This window comes from Choloepus didactylus, chromosome 4, assembly GCF_015220235.1.
Source record: "Choloepus didactylus isolate mChoDid1 chromosome 4, mChoDid1.pri, whole genome shotgun sequence".
Classification (NCBI taxonomy): Eukaryota; Metazoa; Chordata; class Mammalia; order Pilosa; family Megalonychidae; genus Choloepus; species Choloepus didactylus.
The window spans coordinates 158,261,362-158,275,973 of NC_051310.1; the positions used below are offsets into that span (position 1 = coordinate 158,261,362).

At 55.9% G+C, this 14,612-nt stretch overlaps 2 protein-coding genes across 4 annotated transcripts; both read left to right on the plus strand.

The window, feature by feature from the left end:
- Positions 1-413: 413 nt before the first annotated feature.
- On the plus strand, positions 414-5,345 carry IRF9 (interferon regulatory factor 9). Its single transcript, XM_037834627.1, has 9 exons — positions 414-554; positions 1,310-1,490; positions 1,827-2,010; positions 2,268-2,398; positions 2,489-2,585; positions 2,696-2,767; positions 3,420-3,761; positions 4,640-4,755; positions 4,908-5,345. Exons 2-9 carry the CDS (start codon positions 1,311-1,313, stop codon positions 5,058-5,060), a joined length of 1,275 nt encoding a protein of 424 aa, XP_037690555.1. The 5' UTR covers positions 414-554; position 1,310; the 3' UTR covers positions 5,061-5,345.
- Positions 5,346-8,246: 2,901 nt separating this feature from the next.
- REC8 (REC8 meiotic recombination protein) lies at positions 8,247-14,596 on the plus strand. Of its 3 annotated transcripts, none has more exons than XM_037834624.1 (19): positions 8,247-9,046; positions 9,128-9,196; positions 9,319-9,461; positions 9,557-9,632; positions 9,708-9,828; positions 10,869-10,953; positions 11,268-11,347; positions 11,603-11,708; positions 11,821-11,890; positions 11,973-12,064; positions 12,199-12,248; positions 12,525-12,674; positions 13,011-13,077; positions 13,183-13,319; positions 13,511-13,559; positions 13,841-13,907; positions 14,036-14,167; positions 14,240-14,346; positions 14,452-14,596. In XM_037834624.1, the coding sequence occupies exons 1-19, from the start codon at positions 8,991-8,993 to the stop codon at positions 14,541-14,543; spliced, it is 1,749 nt and encodes a 582-aa protein (XP_037690552.1). In that variant the 5' UTR covers positions 8,247-8,990; the 3' UTR covers positions 14,544-14,596. The 3 variants fall into 3 exon arrangements, with proteins under 3 accessions (XP_037690552.1, XP_037690553.1, XP_037690554.1); XM_037834625.1 differs by having other exon boundaries at positions 12,528-12,674; XM_037834626.1 differs by lacking the exon at positions 12,525-12,674.
- Positions 14,597-14,612: the final 16 nt, after the last annotated feature.

Genomic DNA, 14,612 nt, shown 5'->3' on the forward strand with positions numbered 1-14,612 from the left:
CTGTGGATGGGCCAGCCCTCCCCATTCAGCCGCCTGGCCTGGGCCTCATCCCTCTCTGCCTCCCTTCTTTCATCGAATTTGATCGATATTTGAGGTCACTTAATACTCACCAGTCGGGTGCTGTGGGGGGCACAGATGCCCAGGCATACATAGCAACCCAGAGGTCCCATGCCAGACCCCTGGAAACCAGCCTCCCTGGGGAGGCAGCATTGTCCACACAGAGAAAGTCAGGGCCCGAAGCAACATATCTGAGAGAAGAGGGGAGAATGAGTGAAGCAGGACTGCCCCCACCAGTCTCAGGGGGGCTGAGAGAGGAACCTCCTGCTGCTCACAGCAAGATTCTGAGTGAGCGTCTCAGAGCCTGCTGCCCTCTGATGGCAAGTGTTTGTGCTGCAACTCAGAGACCACGTGATTTCTGGGAAGAGAACCTCACAGGAAGAGAACTGAAACTTGGGGTGGGGACTGGGGAAAGGGGTGGAGAGTTCTCCAAGCTGCCTAGCCAGGAGCTGCGCTGAGGTCTGCTGAGCCCAGGAACAGTGTAGCAGCCAACTCAGGTAAGATCAGCTAAGGATGGGCCTCACCCGGAGTCTGAGGCCGGAAGACCTGGCCAGATTGAAGGAGGGTGGGGTGGGGTCACCTGGGGGCCCCTTTGCTAGATGGAAGAATAGACAGAAGACCTGTGAGGAGGGGTCTGGCCATGAGAAGGAGAAACTGACCGAGGACCAGGAGCCCACACCCTGTAGGCAAAGGACAGGAGAACCTGCTGCCGGATTGTTCAGGGAGGAAAGCCCTTTGCACCAGCCTCAGTTGATCCTGTTTGTTTTCTTGCCTCTGGCCCTTCCCACTTCCGCCACAGCTCTACGTCTGTCTCCCAGGTCTCTGCCCCATCCACCCCTGGGGCAAGCAGAGAACAGGGATGGGGGCCAAAGGACAGATTGTGGAAGTCTTGGGTGAAGGCTGGGGAGGCATCTCAGAAGCAGGTACTACTTGCTAGTTCTTGGGGTGTAGACAGGACCTCTCACCAGGAACAGAGATCATTATGGGAATGTTTTCTCAAAATAAGTCCTGAAATGTCCTAAAAGTAAGACCAGTGCCTAAGATCTTCTTCCGAATGTCATAGCTTGGGATGGTAGAAATGAAACAATTTTGTCTCAGAGATTGAGAATGCTTCTGGAGCCAAAAAGATGGGTGGATTGTTGTAGAGTCCTGGAGACCCTGGCAGTCTCCAGCCCCAGTGGCCAGGATTGCAGCTGATGCTCCCTCCCAGAGTGTCAGTTGTGCTGATGCTTCCTGCTCCTCTTGTCCCCAGAATGGCATCAGGCAGGCCACGCTGCACACGAAAGCTCCGGAGCTGGGTGGTGGAGCAGGTGGAGAGCGGACAGTTCCCAGGGGTGTGCTGGGACGATGCAGCTAAGACCATGTTCCGGATTCCCTGGAAGCATGCAGGCAAGCAAGACTTCCGGGAGGACCAAGACGCTGCCTTCTTCAAGGTGAGAGGGCCTGGAAACTGTCCCTTCCGAGTGAGTGAGCCGCTCTTTCCTCCAAGGAGGTGCACCCGCCCAGATTTCAAATAAAGGGGAGGTTAGAGAGTAGAACCATCTACATGGTCAGCAGAGCTCAGCACAAAATGAAAATGCGAACACTTGTTTAAAAATTAAGGATTTCAAGCTGGTAACAGCAGAGCATAAACCAAGTGCAGCCCCTTTGGGCAGAGGGCCCGGGCAAGTGCTCGGGTAGCACACCCATGAACCCGAAGTCAGGCCTGTTGGAGGGTCAGCTAGGGTCTCCAACAAGCTGCCTCTTCCTTACTTCCCTCTCTTTCTTAGGCTTGGGCAATGTTCAAGGGAAAGTACAAGGAAGGAGACACGGAAGGCCCTGCTGCCTGGAAGACGCGCCTGCGCTGCGCCCTCAACAAGAGTCCGGAATTTGAGGAGGTTCCCGAGAATGGCCGTATGGATGGGGCTGAGCCATACAAGGTGTATCGACTGCTGCCATCCGGAACCCTCCCCGGTGTGTACCCCAGGCCCAACCCCAGTGAGGGTCAGCAGGCTGGGGAGGAAGGAGGGATAGATGAGCCCCCTGGGAGGGTGGCAGGTCTCCCACCAGGCCCCTCCTTCAGAATTGGAGTCTGTTCTTGTCCTTGGGGAGCCGCTGCCCAGCCCCTCCCCAGTCCTGCACATCGTTTCCCAGCCTCATGCCTCTCCCCTACCTTCTGTCCCTCCTTAAGTTTCTTATCCTTCTCTCCCCAACTCAACAACATTCCACAGCCCAGCCAGGGACCCAGAAATCACCATCAAAGCGACACCACAGTTCTGTGTCCTCCGAGAGGGAGGATGGTGAGAGTACTGTAAAAAGCTGCATACTCAGTCCCTCCTTGCTCCAGGATCCCGTCGATAATGTGAGAGATGGGAAGGGAACTGGCTGGGCCTGAGGGCGGGACATGGACTAGAGGGAGAGGTGAGCCAGTGATAGGCACTTGTGTCCTCAGGAGGAGCTGGCCAGTCAGGAAGCAGACCGTTTGGGCATCGGGGGCGGCAGCAGCAGCAGCAGCAACAGCAGCAGCAACAGCCCTGAGCCACAGAAAGGTATCACCCTGCCTCCATGTCATCCCCCCATGCCCAGCCAGTGCCACAACTCTGGCCCTGAGACTGCCCAGTCCTACTCTGAGTGACCAGTGCCTTTGTCCCCCTTCCAGGTGCAGATACAACAGAGGCCCCTTTTCAAGGGGATCCAGTGTCCCTGGAACTTCTTCCCCCTCCAGACTCAGGTACTTGGTGTCTCTGACTCATCCCTGCTGCCTGTCCCCTCCCCGGGTCGTCTCCCAGGCTGTGCGTGCATTCTCTAATCAGCCAGGGCTCACAGCAAACTGGGCCCACCTTCCTCACTGGTTTCCAGGCAGTGGGAATTCCAAACAGCTTGTCCCTCCAAAATACCTCCCCTACAGACTGTTCCTTGGAAATCCCACTTTGAGACTGTCATTTCTTTGGGTTAAGCAGAGGCCCGGTCTCTGGGGACCTTCTTATAAGCTGCAAGACCCTGGGCCTTAAGCTCCTGAGGCCTCTGTATGAATCAGTGTATTAGCTGCTCTTGTAAGCGAGAGGAAGGCCTGAGAGAAGCCCCCTGGCTGATGTTGGGGTAGGGGGCGTGAGGATGAGGAAGGCAGGGCAGTATGGGAGAAGGTACGGCTGCTGCCCCAGCACCACAGCCTGCTCTGTCCTCTCCAGACTTTGGTTGGATTCTCTCTCTCAGCCTCAGTCTCCTTGTTAGATTTACAAGGAGCTCCATTTCATTTCCCCAAAGTCTAGTGCTGACCAGGTGCTCCCCTGGGGAGGGAGCAGAGCCAAAGTGGGCAGAGGCACTGCTCTCAGCTTGCAGGCTCCCCCAGCACCAGGTGCAGCCATGCCATTCTCTGTCCCCAGACTACTCGCTGCTGCTCACCTTCATCTACAGCGGGCGCGTGGTGGGTGAAGCCCAGGTGCAGAGCCTGGACTGCCGCCTCGTGGCTGAGCCCTTGTGCTTCCAGAGCCGCATGGAGCAGGTGGTGTTCCCCAAACCTGGCCCGCTGGAGCCCACCCAGCGCCTGCTGAGCCAGCTCGAGAGAGGCATCCTGGTAGCCAGCAACTCCCGAGGCCTCTTCGTGCAGCGCCTCTGCCCCATCCCCATCTCCTGGAAGGCACCCCAGGCCCCACCTGGTCCAGGCCTGCATCTGCTGCCTAGCAACCAGTGCGTGGAGCTCTTCAGAACAGGCTGCTTCTACCGAGGTGCGGCTACTCCAGCTGGGCCCCTGACCCCCTACCCTTGCTTCCTGGTCCCCCTGAGCCCAACTTGGTAGGCCCTGCTCCACCCTGTCAGCCAGCAGATCCTGCATCAGAGCTGTGCGTGTGCCCCTGAACTTGGGCCCTGGAAGTTGCCTGGCAGTCATCCTACCCCTGACACCAGAGTATAATATCTCAGGGAGCACTATTACATGGAAGCAGTATTACGTGTAAGCATATAGTAACTTATGTGAAAGTGCAAGGACAAGTTAGCACAGAGATTTGGGACCTCCTGGCCTTCTCCTGCACACACAGTGGCACATACAGCCATCGCCCCTCTGGGAGAACCGCCACACACCACGCCCCCTGGCCCTGGCTGTTCCTGCCACACTCCAGGCATCCCCTAAGGTGGCCTTTCTTTCCCACCCACTCTTGGCATTCCAGTTCCTGCCTCTACTCAGCTCTGGATCCAACCTTAGGGACAGGGTTTTGGGGTAGAGGGGATGCAGAGTGTGGGTGTTCCCAGGGCCTTGTGTATCCTCCTGTTGGTGGTGTGTGGACAGGCAACAAAGGTGCGGGCCCCTCTGGGTGCCTGCAAGGACTAACTCTCCCAAGGGAGAGCTTTTCAGGTTGTGTAATAATCTGCTAACTCTAAACACTTCTTCCTTGGGGAAGGGGCACCTTTACCTCAGGTTTCTCCTGGCCCAAGGCAGTAGCGTCCTGACCTTGCAGCTCCTGCTCGGGCCTCGGTCTCCCAGGGACCCGCTCCTACCCCACTTTTGCCATCATGGCATCCCCCCAGCCTTCCCCTGCCTGTGGCCCCATCTACCAGAGGCTCTCGCCTCTCTTTTCTCTCTTCCAACCCCTGACCCTTTCTCTTTCAGACTTTGACAGGTACTTACGGGGCCTGGGCCCTCAACCCAAGTTCCAAGCAACCCTGGATTTCTGGGAGGAGAGCCCTGGCCCCAGCCAAACCCCACAGAGTCTTATTACAGTGCAGGTGAGCTCAGGGCAGCGGCAGAGTAGCCTGTCTGTGGCGAGGGAGAGGGGGGATGGAGAGGGATTTCCAAGAGGGGAAGGGGCCTCTCAGGGGGAGGGAGCCCCTGAGGATACTGTCTGCTGATACCCTCTTCCCCACTTTTTCTGGTGCAGATGGAGCAGGCCTTTGCCCGCCACTTACTAGAGGAGACGCCAGAGGAGCAAGCAGCCACTCTGTCCCTGATGCAGAGCCTTGGGGACCCACTCGCCTCCCCACCCCTCTGTTCTTACGATCTTCTTGAAACAGATTCCTCTCCACCCTGTTGATCTGCCTTTCTCTCTGGTAATTTTCAGTGGTTATCTGTGATTGTGACGTCCTCAGACTCCTCATGCACCCAGGTGGGGGGGACTTAAGGGTGATTTTCATCCTTTTCTTTCTCTCTCTCTCTCTATTTTATTTTATTTTTAAAATTTTGAGCTATACCCTCTTTTTTCTCTAAGGAACTGGGACTTTCCCTCTTCTCCCACACCCCAATTTTAAATTTAAGCACTTTATATTTGCTTTCTAGATCTTTACCAAGGGTTTAAAATAAAATTGTACTGAAAAAAGAACCAGTATTGCATTTTCTGGGAGAAGGTAGCGGGGGTCAGAGGGAGTTGGTATAGATGTAAACTTCGGAGGGGACACTTGGGTTCTCTTCGTACTGACACCTCCAGGCCCGTTTCCTCTCCTCCACCCATGGGTGCCGGCTGGGCTCTGTGGGTTCGAGGCCTGGCTCTCTGTTCCTGCTAGGTCACTGGAATTGGGAAAAGGGTTGGGGTCAATCACCACGAGAGGCACTGAGCCGAGAGTCAGGCACTGTAGCCACCAACTTCACGTGGGAAAGTCTGGGCTCCACAATTCTTTGCTAGAGGCCTCTGATCAGGGCCTCAGTGACAGGCTGGGGGAATGGACTCTGCACTGGAGGCCAAAGGAAAAGAGGAGACACTTGAGGTTGACCTGAAACCATCAGCTAGAGGCCCTGGGGCCTGGGAGGAGAAAGGAAAGCAGAGGGAGGAGTTGCTGGACCTCCTGTACCTGGCTGTTCCTTCTCCCAGCATGACCTCCCAGCACATGGTGTACTGTCCTTTGACCAAAGGTTACCACCAAACAGGATTTCTCCCCTTCCAAAGCCCCAAAAAAGATAACCTGGCCTTGGCTGCATCACCTACACCCTATTCGCTGAGATTCAAGAAGTCCAAATCAGCTGACGCTCCTTGCCCTTACCCCTCTGTGTTCCTTCTACTACCAAACACCATTCTTCCTTCACTTGTCACCTGACCTCTCTGTACACTCACATCCGTCAAATGCAAGCTGCCATTTACCTGAATGTCACAGCCTCTGGCTTCCCCTTCCTGCACATGACACCAGAGTGGCTGTCCAGACTCCTTCCTGACATGTCTCTCTGTTCTAAACCTTCAGTGATTCACAAACCCAGTAAAATCCAAATGCTCCAGATCCTCGAAGGATCTTTTCATTGTCTCACTTGAAAGATCTCACCGCTGCTTTTGAGACTCTCTGCTTCTTTGAACCGTCCTATTCTGTCTTATTATCTTCCTAAGAAGCCAAGGGCCCAAACAGACATTTGCAAGACCAGTGAAGAAGCCAGGTACTGAGTGCCACAGATGCAGGAAGCCCTGTTGTGCCCCAGTTTGTGGAAATCCATGACTTTCTTTGTACCAGGCCCTAAGTTACCTCCGTGACTTCCATCTTCTCTCATACCCCACATCCAATCCATCAGCAAATCCCATCAACGTTCCTTCAAAATATATCCAGAATTTGACCATCTTTCTCTGCTTCTACCACTAACACTCTGGAACAAGCCATCATCATCTTTCACATCTCTTATATCTCCCAACTGGTCTCCCTGCTTCATCTCCTGCCTGCCTTCCACCTATTCTCAACACAATGGAGACCATCTTATGCTATAAATCAGATCACACCACTCCGCTGTTCAAAACCTTCCACTGAGTAAAAGCCCAAACCCCACAGTGGCCTCCAAGGCCCTCTCTCACCTCATCCCGTCCATTCTCCCCCTCAGTCACTTTGCTCCAAACACATTTCTGCCTCAGGATCTTTGCAGTTGCTGGTTCTTTTACCTAAAACACTCTTCCTCCAAGCTGGCAAGATGATTCGTCCCCGCACTTAATTTTGGGTCTCTGTTCAAATATCTCTTCATTGCAAGAGGGCTTCCCTGAGCACCCTATCTAAAGAGCAGTCCCCATTACCCTCTAGCCTCTTACGCTGCCTCATTTCTCTTCATAGCACCAATCACCATCTGACATATTTCTATTTGTCTACTTGTCTATCATCTCTCATTCCCTATTCCATGAGAACAGGAACTTGTTTGGTTCATTGCTGTATTCCCAACACATAGTAGGCATGTAATAAATAAATAAACAAATCGATCCTTCTCTATCCTTTGCTTATCTCCCTTGCTTATCTCTGTTCCCCTTGCTTATTTATCTCCTAAGCTCCTTAAGGGCAGGAGTCCCCACTTTATCATCTTTGTGCCCCAACATGAGCACTTATACACGTTGACAAGTTATGGGTAGTGATTGAAACAATTTATAAGTATCCTGTAGAGGCCAATTCAGCTAAACACAGTGGAAAAGGGATTGGAAACCCTGCAATTCAAGAGTGGAGTTCCCAACCAGGCTCTTAAGACTAAGGAACAGTGTGGCCTGGAAAAAAGTGACTGTATAAGCCTCTGTTTTCTCATCTGAAAAGGCAGGGTTTGGACTAGATGATTTTAAATCCCTTTCAGCTTTGACATTCTGTGGTTCTACATTTAGGGCAACTACACATTCGTTTGACAAATATTGACTGAGCTCAGCATCAGGCACTGGCTGAAAAAACAGAACCCTGATTCCCAGGAGGGGACTATAACAAGATGAGGTCAGCTCAGGGGCAATTAAGAGCTAAGTTTTAAAGAGGTAGAAGTGTGTCCCGGAGTCAGGGTGGAGAAGGGCATTGCAGGCCTAAGAAATGGCTGTGCAAAGGCAGGAGGCATGGGGACAAGAGATGTCTATAACTGCAACCATATACTTTAATTTTACACAGAATCGTTTGAGACAGGTGGCTTCTGGAGACCAAGAACTATTGAACTATGCCATGCATCCAAAAGAGCCAACCCAGACAACTCGATAATGGCCAGATGGAGCATGCCCGCACCTAACTTATTCTGGTTTAGGAAACCACCGTGGCCCGTCCTCTAACTCCCTCTTCTGAGAGCTGACTTCTTCCCCATTCCCGGTGGCTGTTCCAAAGCCACCTCATGTTTCTACCGCCCCACCACGAGGCGGCCCGAGCAGGGCACAAAGTCTGACCAACAATTGCTGACTTGATGAAACTCGGAGGAAAGGGCAGGGTCTAACCGCAGGTCAGGGGGACCTTACATTTTGGCCCCCAAGATGAGTCGGGGTGGTTGCCCCCCAAATGACCCCGACCTCCCCTATTAGTGGAACTGCTGTTGCTACCAAGCCCCCTGCAGGGGACAGGCTGGGACTTGCTCCCCGCTCATTGGTCGGCGCGGAAGAGCCTCCGAAAAAGCTTTGTTACCGGAGGAGAGAACGAGCGCCCATTGGTCAGGACGCCTCACAATGGCCCCCGCAGGGAGCAGGGTTCTTCCGATTGGCTCGCTGCCTGTCTCGGGAGACCCCACGTTTAGCCTTCTCCCAGGCAGGCTACTTTGCTCCCTGTTACAAGCGTTCGCAGCCAGACTCCTGTTCCCCATTGACTGTCCTGAGGGACGCCGCCATCTGATGAGCGAGGTGCAAAGCCTCCGAGCTCGAGCGCGGGCTCCCTGCGGTGTGATCTAGATCTGCGGGAGGGTGACCGCGTGGCCCGGGCTGCAGGTGCGGAAGCTGAGTACAAGGACCTAGCAGCCCGGCATCTCCAGCCTGGAACCCACCCCAGGAGGGTCCAGTAAGTTCGAAGCACCCACGCGGCGTGCAAACCCCCTCAGCACCGACGGACGGGGGGTGTTCCAGCTCCTGTGTGGGCAGTCTGTGTATCTATCCATTTATCCTCTCAGTTGTTTATCCACCAATTGTTTATCGGTTCATTTATTTGACTTTCTGGGTCCACCGCCGCGCGCCAACTGTCCAAATCCTTACTTCTCGCCGACGGTGTGGGGAAATCCCAGGCCCTAAAGGACCCGGATTGAGGTCCCTACGGAGGCGCGGTGGAGACGAAGGTGAAACCGCGGCGGGAAGATGTTCTACTATCCCAACGTGCTTCAGCGCCACACGGGCTGCTTCGCCACCATTTGGTGAGGGCAGGGTGGGGAGTGGGGGGACCAGGGGAGACGCTCAGGAATCCCAGCCTGACGGCTCCATCACCCCACCCCCAGGCTGGCGGCGACGCGCGGCAGCCGGCTGGTGAAGCGCGAGTACCTGAAGGTGAACGTGGTGAAGACCTGGTGAGACCCGGGACAGGGAGGAGGGGCCTGGAGCCTGGGTGGGTTGGGGGGTGGATCGGGGTGGGCCGGGCCGTGGGGCTGGGCCTTGGCGCAGTGGTGAGAAGGGCGCGTTGTTCTCCCAGCGAGGAAATTCTCAATTACGTGCTGGTGCGAGTGCAGCCCCCGCTGCCCGGCCTGCCGCGGCCCCGCTTCTCTCTCTACCTCTCAGCCCAGCTCCAGATCGGGGTGATCCGGGTCTACTCTCAGCAATGCCAGTACCTCGTGGGTAAGGCTGGGAAGTCTCGGAAGTGGGGCAGAGCTGAGTGGCCTTCCCGCTGGGCCCGCTCCTGGTGCAATGTTCCTTGCCCTCTCCGCCCTCAGAGGATATCCAGCACATTTTGGAGCGCCTGCACCGGGCCCAGCTGCAGATCCGCATCGATATGGGGGAGCTTGAACTGTGAGTGTCCCCCTGGAACTCAGCCCTTTGGTGTGAGCTCTGCCTCAGCCCTTGACAGCCCACTTCCTCCCCCAGACCCAGCCTGCTGCTTCCCAACGGCCTGGCCATGATGGAGACCCTGGAAGACGCTCCTGACCCGTTTTTTGGGATGATGTCTGTGGAACCCGGACTTCCTAGCCCCTGGGATATCCCTCAGGTAGGACTCAGTTCCTCGGATCCCCTCAAACACAAGATGACAATGCAGAACTGGAATGCCATCCCTGTGCCTGCCTGGCACTGGGCTTAGGGGAAGGCGGCTGCTGTGTCTCTGCCGCTCACGAGAAGGTGCGAGGGGCCTGTCTTGGTGGGCCCATCCAGGCAGAGTCCGCTGTGCTGACCTATTCACGGCCAGCCTGATGGGACATTCTCTTTGCTGGAGGCAGCTCTTGTCCCCACTCATCTCCATACTGTTACCACCTCTGGGGCCCTAGTCCAGCCCGTATCATCTCTCTGCCCTGGGCTTCCTTGCCTGGGTTCTCCTCCAGTCCGTTCCCCACACCCCCTTGGATCACGTCACCCCCTTCCTCCAGGCACCTCTGGTGGCTCCCCACTGCAATCAGAATAAAAATTTGGGCTCTCCCCAGCACTAACCATCTCCAGATGGTTTTCTCAGCACCTCCTCTGGGCATCCTTGGCTCCCAGACCTGTCTGTCCCCCTGTGCCCGAAGGATGCCACATTCACTTCTTGCCTGTGCTGTTCATTGAGCCCACAATGACAATCACTTGCTCACTCCCTAATAATCAATCCTACAAATGCTACCCTTTTCCATGAAGCCTTTGTGCCACTCCCAGCCAGAACCAAATGCTGTTATGGAACTCAGCACATTATTAGGCCTTGTTTTCCCCTTTGTGCTGACTCTTGTGGAGTTACCTACAAACTCGTCCTCTTGCTAGATCATGTGTTCCCTAAGGTCAGGATCTTTTCTGTTTGCCTCTGTCCCCCATGTTACTTGACAGAAGGCTGCAGTGCTTGTCACATAGACAAACTGACAAGGGCTAGATAACTGGAAGGGGGGAGGTGGGAACGGGAGAAAAGGAGACCAGAAGGTGATGGGTTCACTGCATGCTGATGTTGATGCCACAAGAATTAGACAGAAAGGGTCTTTACTGCCTGATGTCTGAATAGCCATGGCTGTGAGTGGAAAAGCAGAGGGCTGAAGCTGAACCCTATCTTTTGTCCGCAATCCCTCCCCAAAGATTCGACACCTCTTGGAGGCTGTGATCCCAGAGAGAGTTCTTGAGGAGATTCCTCCTGAAGTCCCTACGGAGCCCAGGAAGCCAGGTCAGCAGAGGGAATCTTTTTTCTGGTGAGAGACATAGGAAAGCCCCAGAGCTCAGGAAATGACCATCTTTGAGCTTCTCCGACGAGCCAGGCCCCATGAGGGGCCTTTTATGCATGTAAGCCCATCACTGCCTCACAGCAGTCCTAGGCAGTCAGCGTTTTATCCCCATTTTACAGATGGGGAAATTGAGGCTCCTAGGGTTATAAGCAGTGTACCCAGGATCAGCTTGCTGGTGATGGGCATGGCCTCACTGCATGGGTGTGGGGCCCTGGAAAGGAGCAGAGGTGCTGGTGTGACTCCCCTGCCCCTTCAGAAAGGGTTCCGGTCACTGTGCTACCGCCCGAGGCCATCACCCTCCGGGAGGCAGAACCCATTCGCGTGCTGGAGATTGAAGTGAGTCACCCCTGCATACAGGGCCCAAGACTGAGTCCTGCTGCTGAAGGCCCAGCTTCTCTTGTGTCTATTTCTCTACATGCCCAGCATCCTACCTTCCCTGTCTCCGTTCCCCCACTTCCTGTCCCTGGCGTTGGAGCATCCTATTAATTGGCTTCCTCCTTGTGCAGCCCTGTGGCATGCCCCTTCTGGATCCACTTGCCTTGTTCAGAAATGGGATCGCATCCCCTCCCCTTGCTATTCCTCTCCTACCAGGGCGAACTGGAGCTCCCAGAAGTCAGCCGCCGAGAACTTGAGCTGCTGATTGCTGAGGAAGAGGAAGCTATCTTGCTAGAGGAATATCCGCCGGCCAGGCCTCCCGGTGAGCATAGGGCCTACCCTGCCCTGGATGGTCAGTACCCTGGCCCAGGTGGTCTAGACAGTGCTCCCACCTCTTCCTTTCTCCCCTCTGAGCCCTGCTCCTTTTTCCGTAGAGTTTGAGGAGGCCCCGGCCCTGGAGGCTGAAATCACAGTCCCCCCACTCTTACCTCCAGTTCCTGAACGGTAAGGGTATGACTCCCTGGGCTAGTAGGGGGTCAGTACCAATGAGGGGGTGTCCAGACTTCTCTTGTCCATATCCCCTCAGTGTGGAGGAGGTAGCAGAGCCACTGCCAATCCAGGTCCTTGTCCCCGAGGAGGTGAAGGTGGTACCCTGGGAGCCAGAGGCCCTACTCGCTGGTGAGTGCCTGCCACGTCCAGGCAGTGTCCTGGGAGCACCTGCCCAGCTGCAGCAGACCAGGGTCCTGCATTCTGGGTGCTCGCAAAGGGAAGGGGCTTGTGGGTCAGAACTGGGACCTGGGGTGCCATTGCAGAAGTGACGCCACCCCCGGAGCTGCGTCTGCCAGCCCCACCCAGTCCAGAGGTGAGTAGTATCCCTTTCTGATCATCCTCCTTCTCTTTGCCCTCCTCGCAGAAGTACCCACCCCTCTTCAGCTTCCCCAAGCCCAGGGCCACTGTTGGTCTATACAGGGCCTTTGGGCAAATAAAAGGTGCCCCTTCTGCCCCTGTTTCATCCAGCTGTCATTCACCCCCTTCCATGCCTCTAGGAGTGGGAGGGTGGAGGGGCTGGTTGCAGTCCACTCGGATGGCAGGAAAAGGAGCCATGGGTAGTCTTGCCCCACCTCCCCTCCCCACCAAGCAGAAGAGGCCCCCAGTCTTCCCACCTCCTGAGATCCCTCCTGCCCCCCGCCGCCGCCGCCGGCGGCTACTCTTCTGGGACAAGGAGACTCAGATCTCCCGGGAGAAATTCCAGGAACAACTCCAACCCAGAGCTCACTGCTGGGAATGTGTGAGTGCAGGCCCACACTCTGGGGTGGGAAGCAGGGATGGCCTGGGGCAGATGTAGGCTGGGACTCCCAAACTCCTGGGAATTTGGTGAACCCTGTTTCATTTCCCAGAAAACACACGTGATTTGGGTTTGTGCACACCCAATTCTCCATGCTTTTCTTGTGACCCTATCTAGTATTTACATGTAAAAGTCCTGCTTTTAGCAACGAACGGGGCAGACGGGCCTGGGCCTGAACGAGGTGGAAGGTCCGAGGCCCTGGAATAGAGCCAAAGTGGAGAAGGGGCAGTGAGGAGCAGCTCCCCCGTAACAGGCCTTCTGCACTCTCCCGCCACACAGCCCATGGTGCAGCCTCCCGAGAGGATGACCATCAGCCCTGCGGAGCTGCTCCAAACCCCAGCTCACCGTAAGAGGAGTTGTGGAGGGCTGGGTGGGTAGGATGCTCAGAACCCATATTCTTCATTCTTGGGGATCTTCATCTCTCCCTGAAGCCACTGCCCCTTGTCCCCAGCTGGCCGGCTACCCCCAGAACTACTGGCTTTCTGGACTCACTGTGCCCAGCTGCCCCCAACGGCCCTCAGACGTAGGCCACCTTGGGAGCTTGAAGAGGAGGAAAGAAAAAGGATTGAAATTTTACCTGATATTGAGGTAATTGCACCCTTACTCCTGCCTGTGATCCAACACTGCCCAAAGCCCCAGGTCCTGGGCAGCAGGAATGGGGAGGGGGTGGGGGGGGGTCATCAGTCCCCAGTGCCCGGGATGGGAATGCTTCAAGCCTGACTGGTCAGATCCAGTTGCTTCAGGAAGCTTGGGGCCTCACTTTTTCCTCCCCTCCCCAGGTCCTGAGGGAAGCCGAGGAGCCTAGCGTCCCCCTCATGGTGTCTGCAGGTAGGGCCGAGGAGGAGGTAAGCACCCAGGGAAGCGGGATAGTGAGACCACCCTGACCCATGTCTCAGATATCCAGAGAGCTGCAGGAGCAGTTGTGATCAGAAATGAGGCAGTTATGTGCAAGATAAGGAAGCCGAGGTTAGATTCTCTTCTCAGTTCTCCCACCTGTGTGCCTATAGCAAGTCACTCCATTGCTCTGGCACTGAGTTAGAACAGGTGGCCCCAAGATCCTGACTGCTCAAATCCAAGCAGACCCCCACTCAGGACCCTCCCCTCCACAGAGCTCTCCCTAGAAATGGCTGAAGAGGAGAAGACCCGCATCAGCCTCGTGCCCCCGGAAGAGCGGTGGTAAGCAGCCAGGCTGAGGGCAGGCCACGGCCAGGTTGGGGGAAGTGGCAAGGATGGGTATGTCCCTTGTCACTGTTATGGCTGCCCCCTTCCCTCGCCTCTCCCTGACCACTCCCGTGTCCCCTTAGGGCCTGGGTTGAGGCAGAGCAGCCAGAGATCCCTGCATTGCCCGTGGTGCCAGAACTCCCTGAGGTGCCCGTGGAGATGCCTTTGGGGCTGCCCCCAGAGCTCGAGCTGCTCTCGCTGGAGGCCGTGCACAGGTAGCAGGGAGGAGGTGCTCAATGGAGCAGACCTGGGCTAGGGCCACAGCTAATGGTCCCTGGTCCCTACAGGGCAGTGGCACTGGAGCTGCAGGCCGACAGGAAGCCTGACTTTGACAGCCTAGTGGCACCTCTCAGCCCCCGCAGGGTGGCCGCCCGGGTCTTCTACCTGCTCCTGGGTCAGTGTGGGCATCTGTGTGTGTGGGGTGGGGGACCCTAGAGGGACTCACATGAGGCAGGGACAGGACTTCCCTGACCCCACCCTTTCCTTCCCCCTTGCCCAGTGCTCTCAGCACAGCAGATCCTTTTTGTGGAACAAGAGAAACCATATGGGCGCCTCCTGATCCAGCCAGGGCCCCGATTCCACTGCGGTTAGAGCCCGTTTACAAAGCTGCCAGGAAACCAGTTCCATTAAACCATGTTCTGCTTCCCTGGGCCCTGCCTG

Coding starts and splice junctions, on each gene's coding strand:
- REC8 (XM_037834624.1), top strand. CDS start 8,991: ATGTTCTACTATCCCAACGTGCTTCAGCGCCACACGGGCTGCTTCGCC. Junction 9,047..9,127: donor GGCTGCTTCGCCACCATTTG/GTGAGGGCAGGG, acceptor CCCCACCCCCAG/GCTGGCGGCGACGCGCGGCA. Junction 14,168..14,239: donor TCGCTGGAGGCCGTGCACAG/GTAGCAGGGAGG, acceptor TGGTCCCTACAG/GGCAGTGGCACTGGAGCTGC.
- IRF9 (XM_037834627.1), top strand. CDS start 1,311: ATGGCATCAGGCAGGCCACGCTGCACACGAAAGCTCCGGAGCTGGGTG. Junction 2,399..2,488: donor TCCAGGATCCCGTCGATAAT/GTGAGAGATGGG, acceptor TTGTGTCCTCAG/GAGGAGCTGGCCAGTCAGGA. Junction 2,586..2,695: donor CAGCCCTGAGCCACAGAAAG/GTATCACCCTGC, acceptor TCCCCCTTCCAG/GTGCAGATACAACAGAGGCC.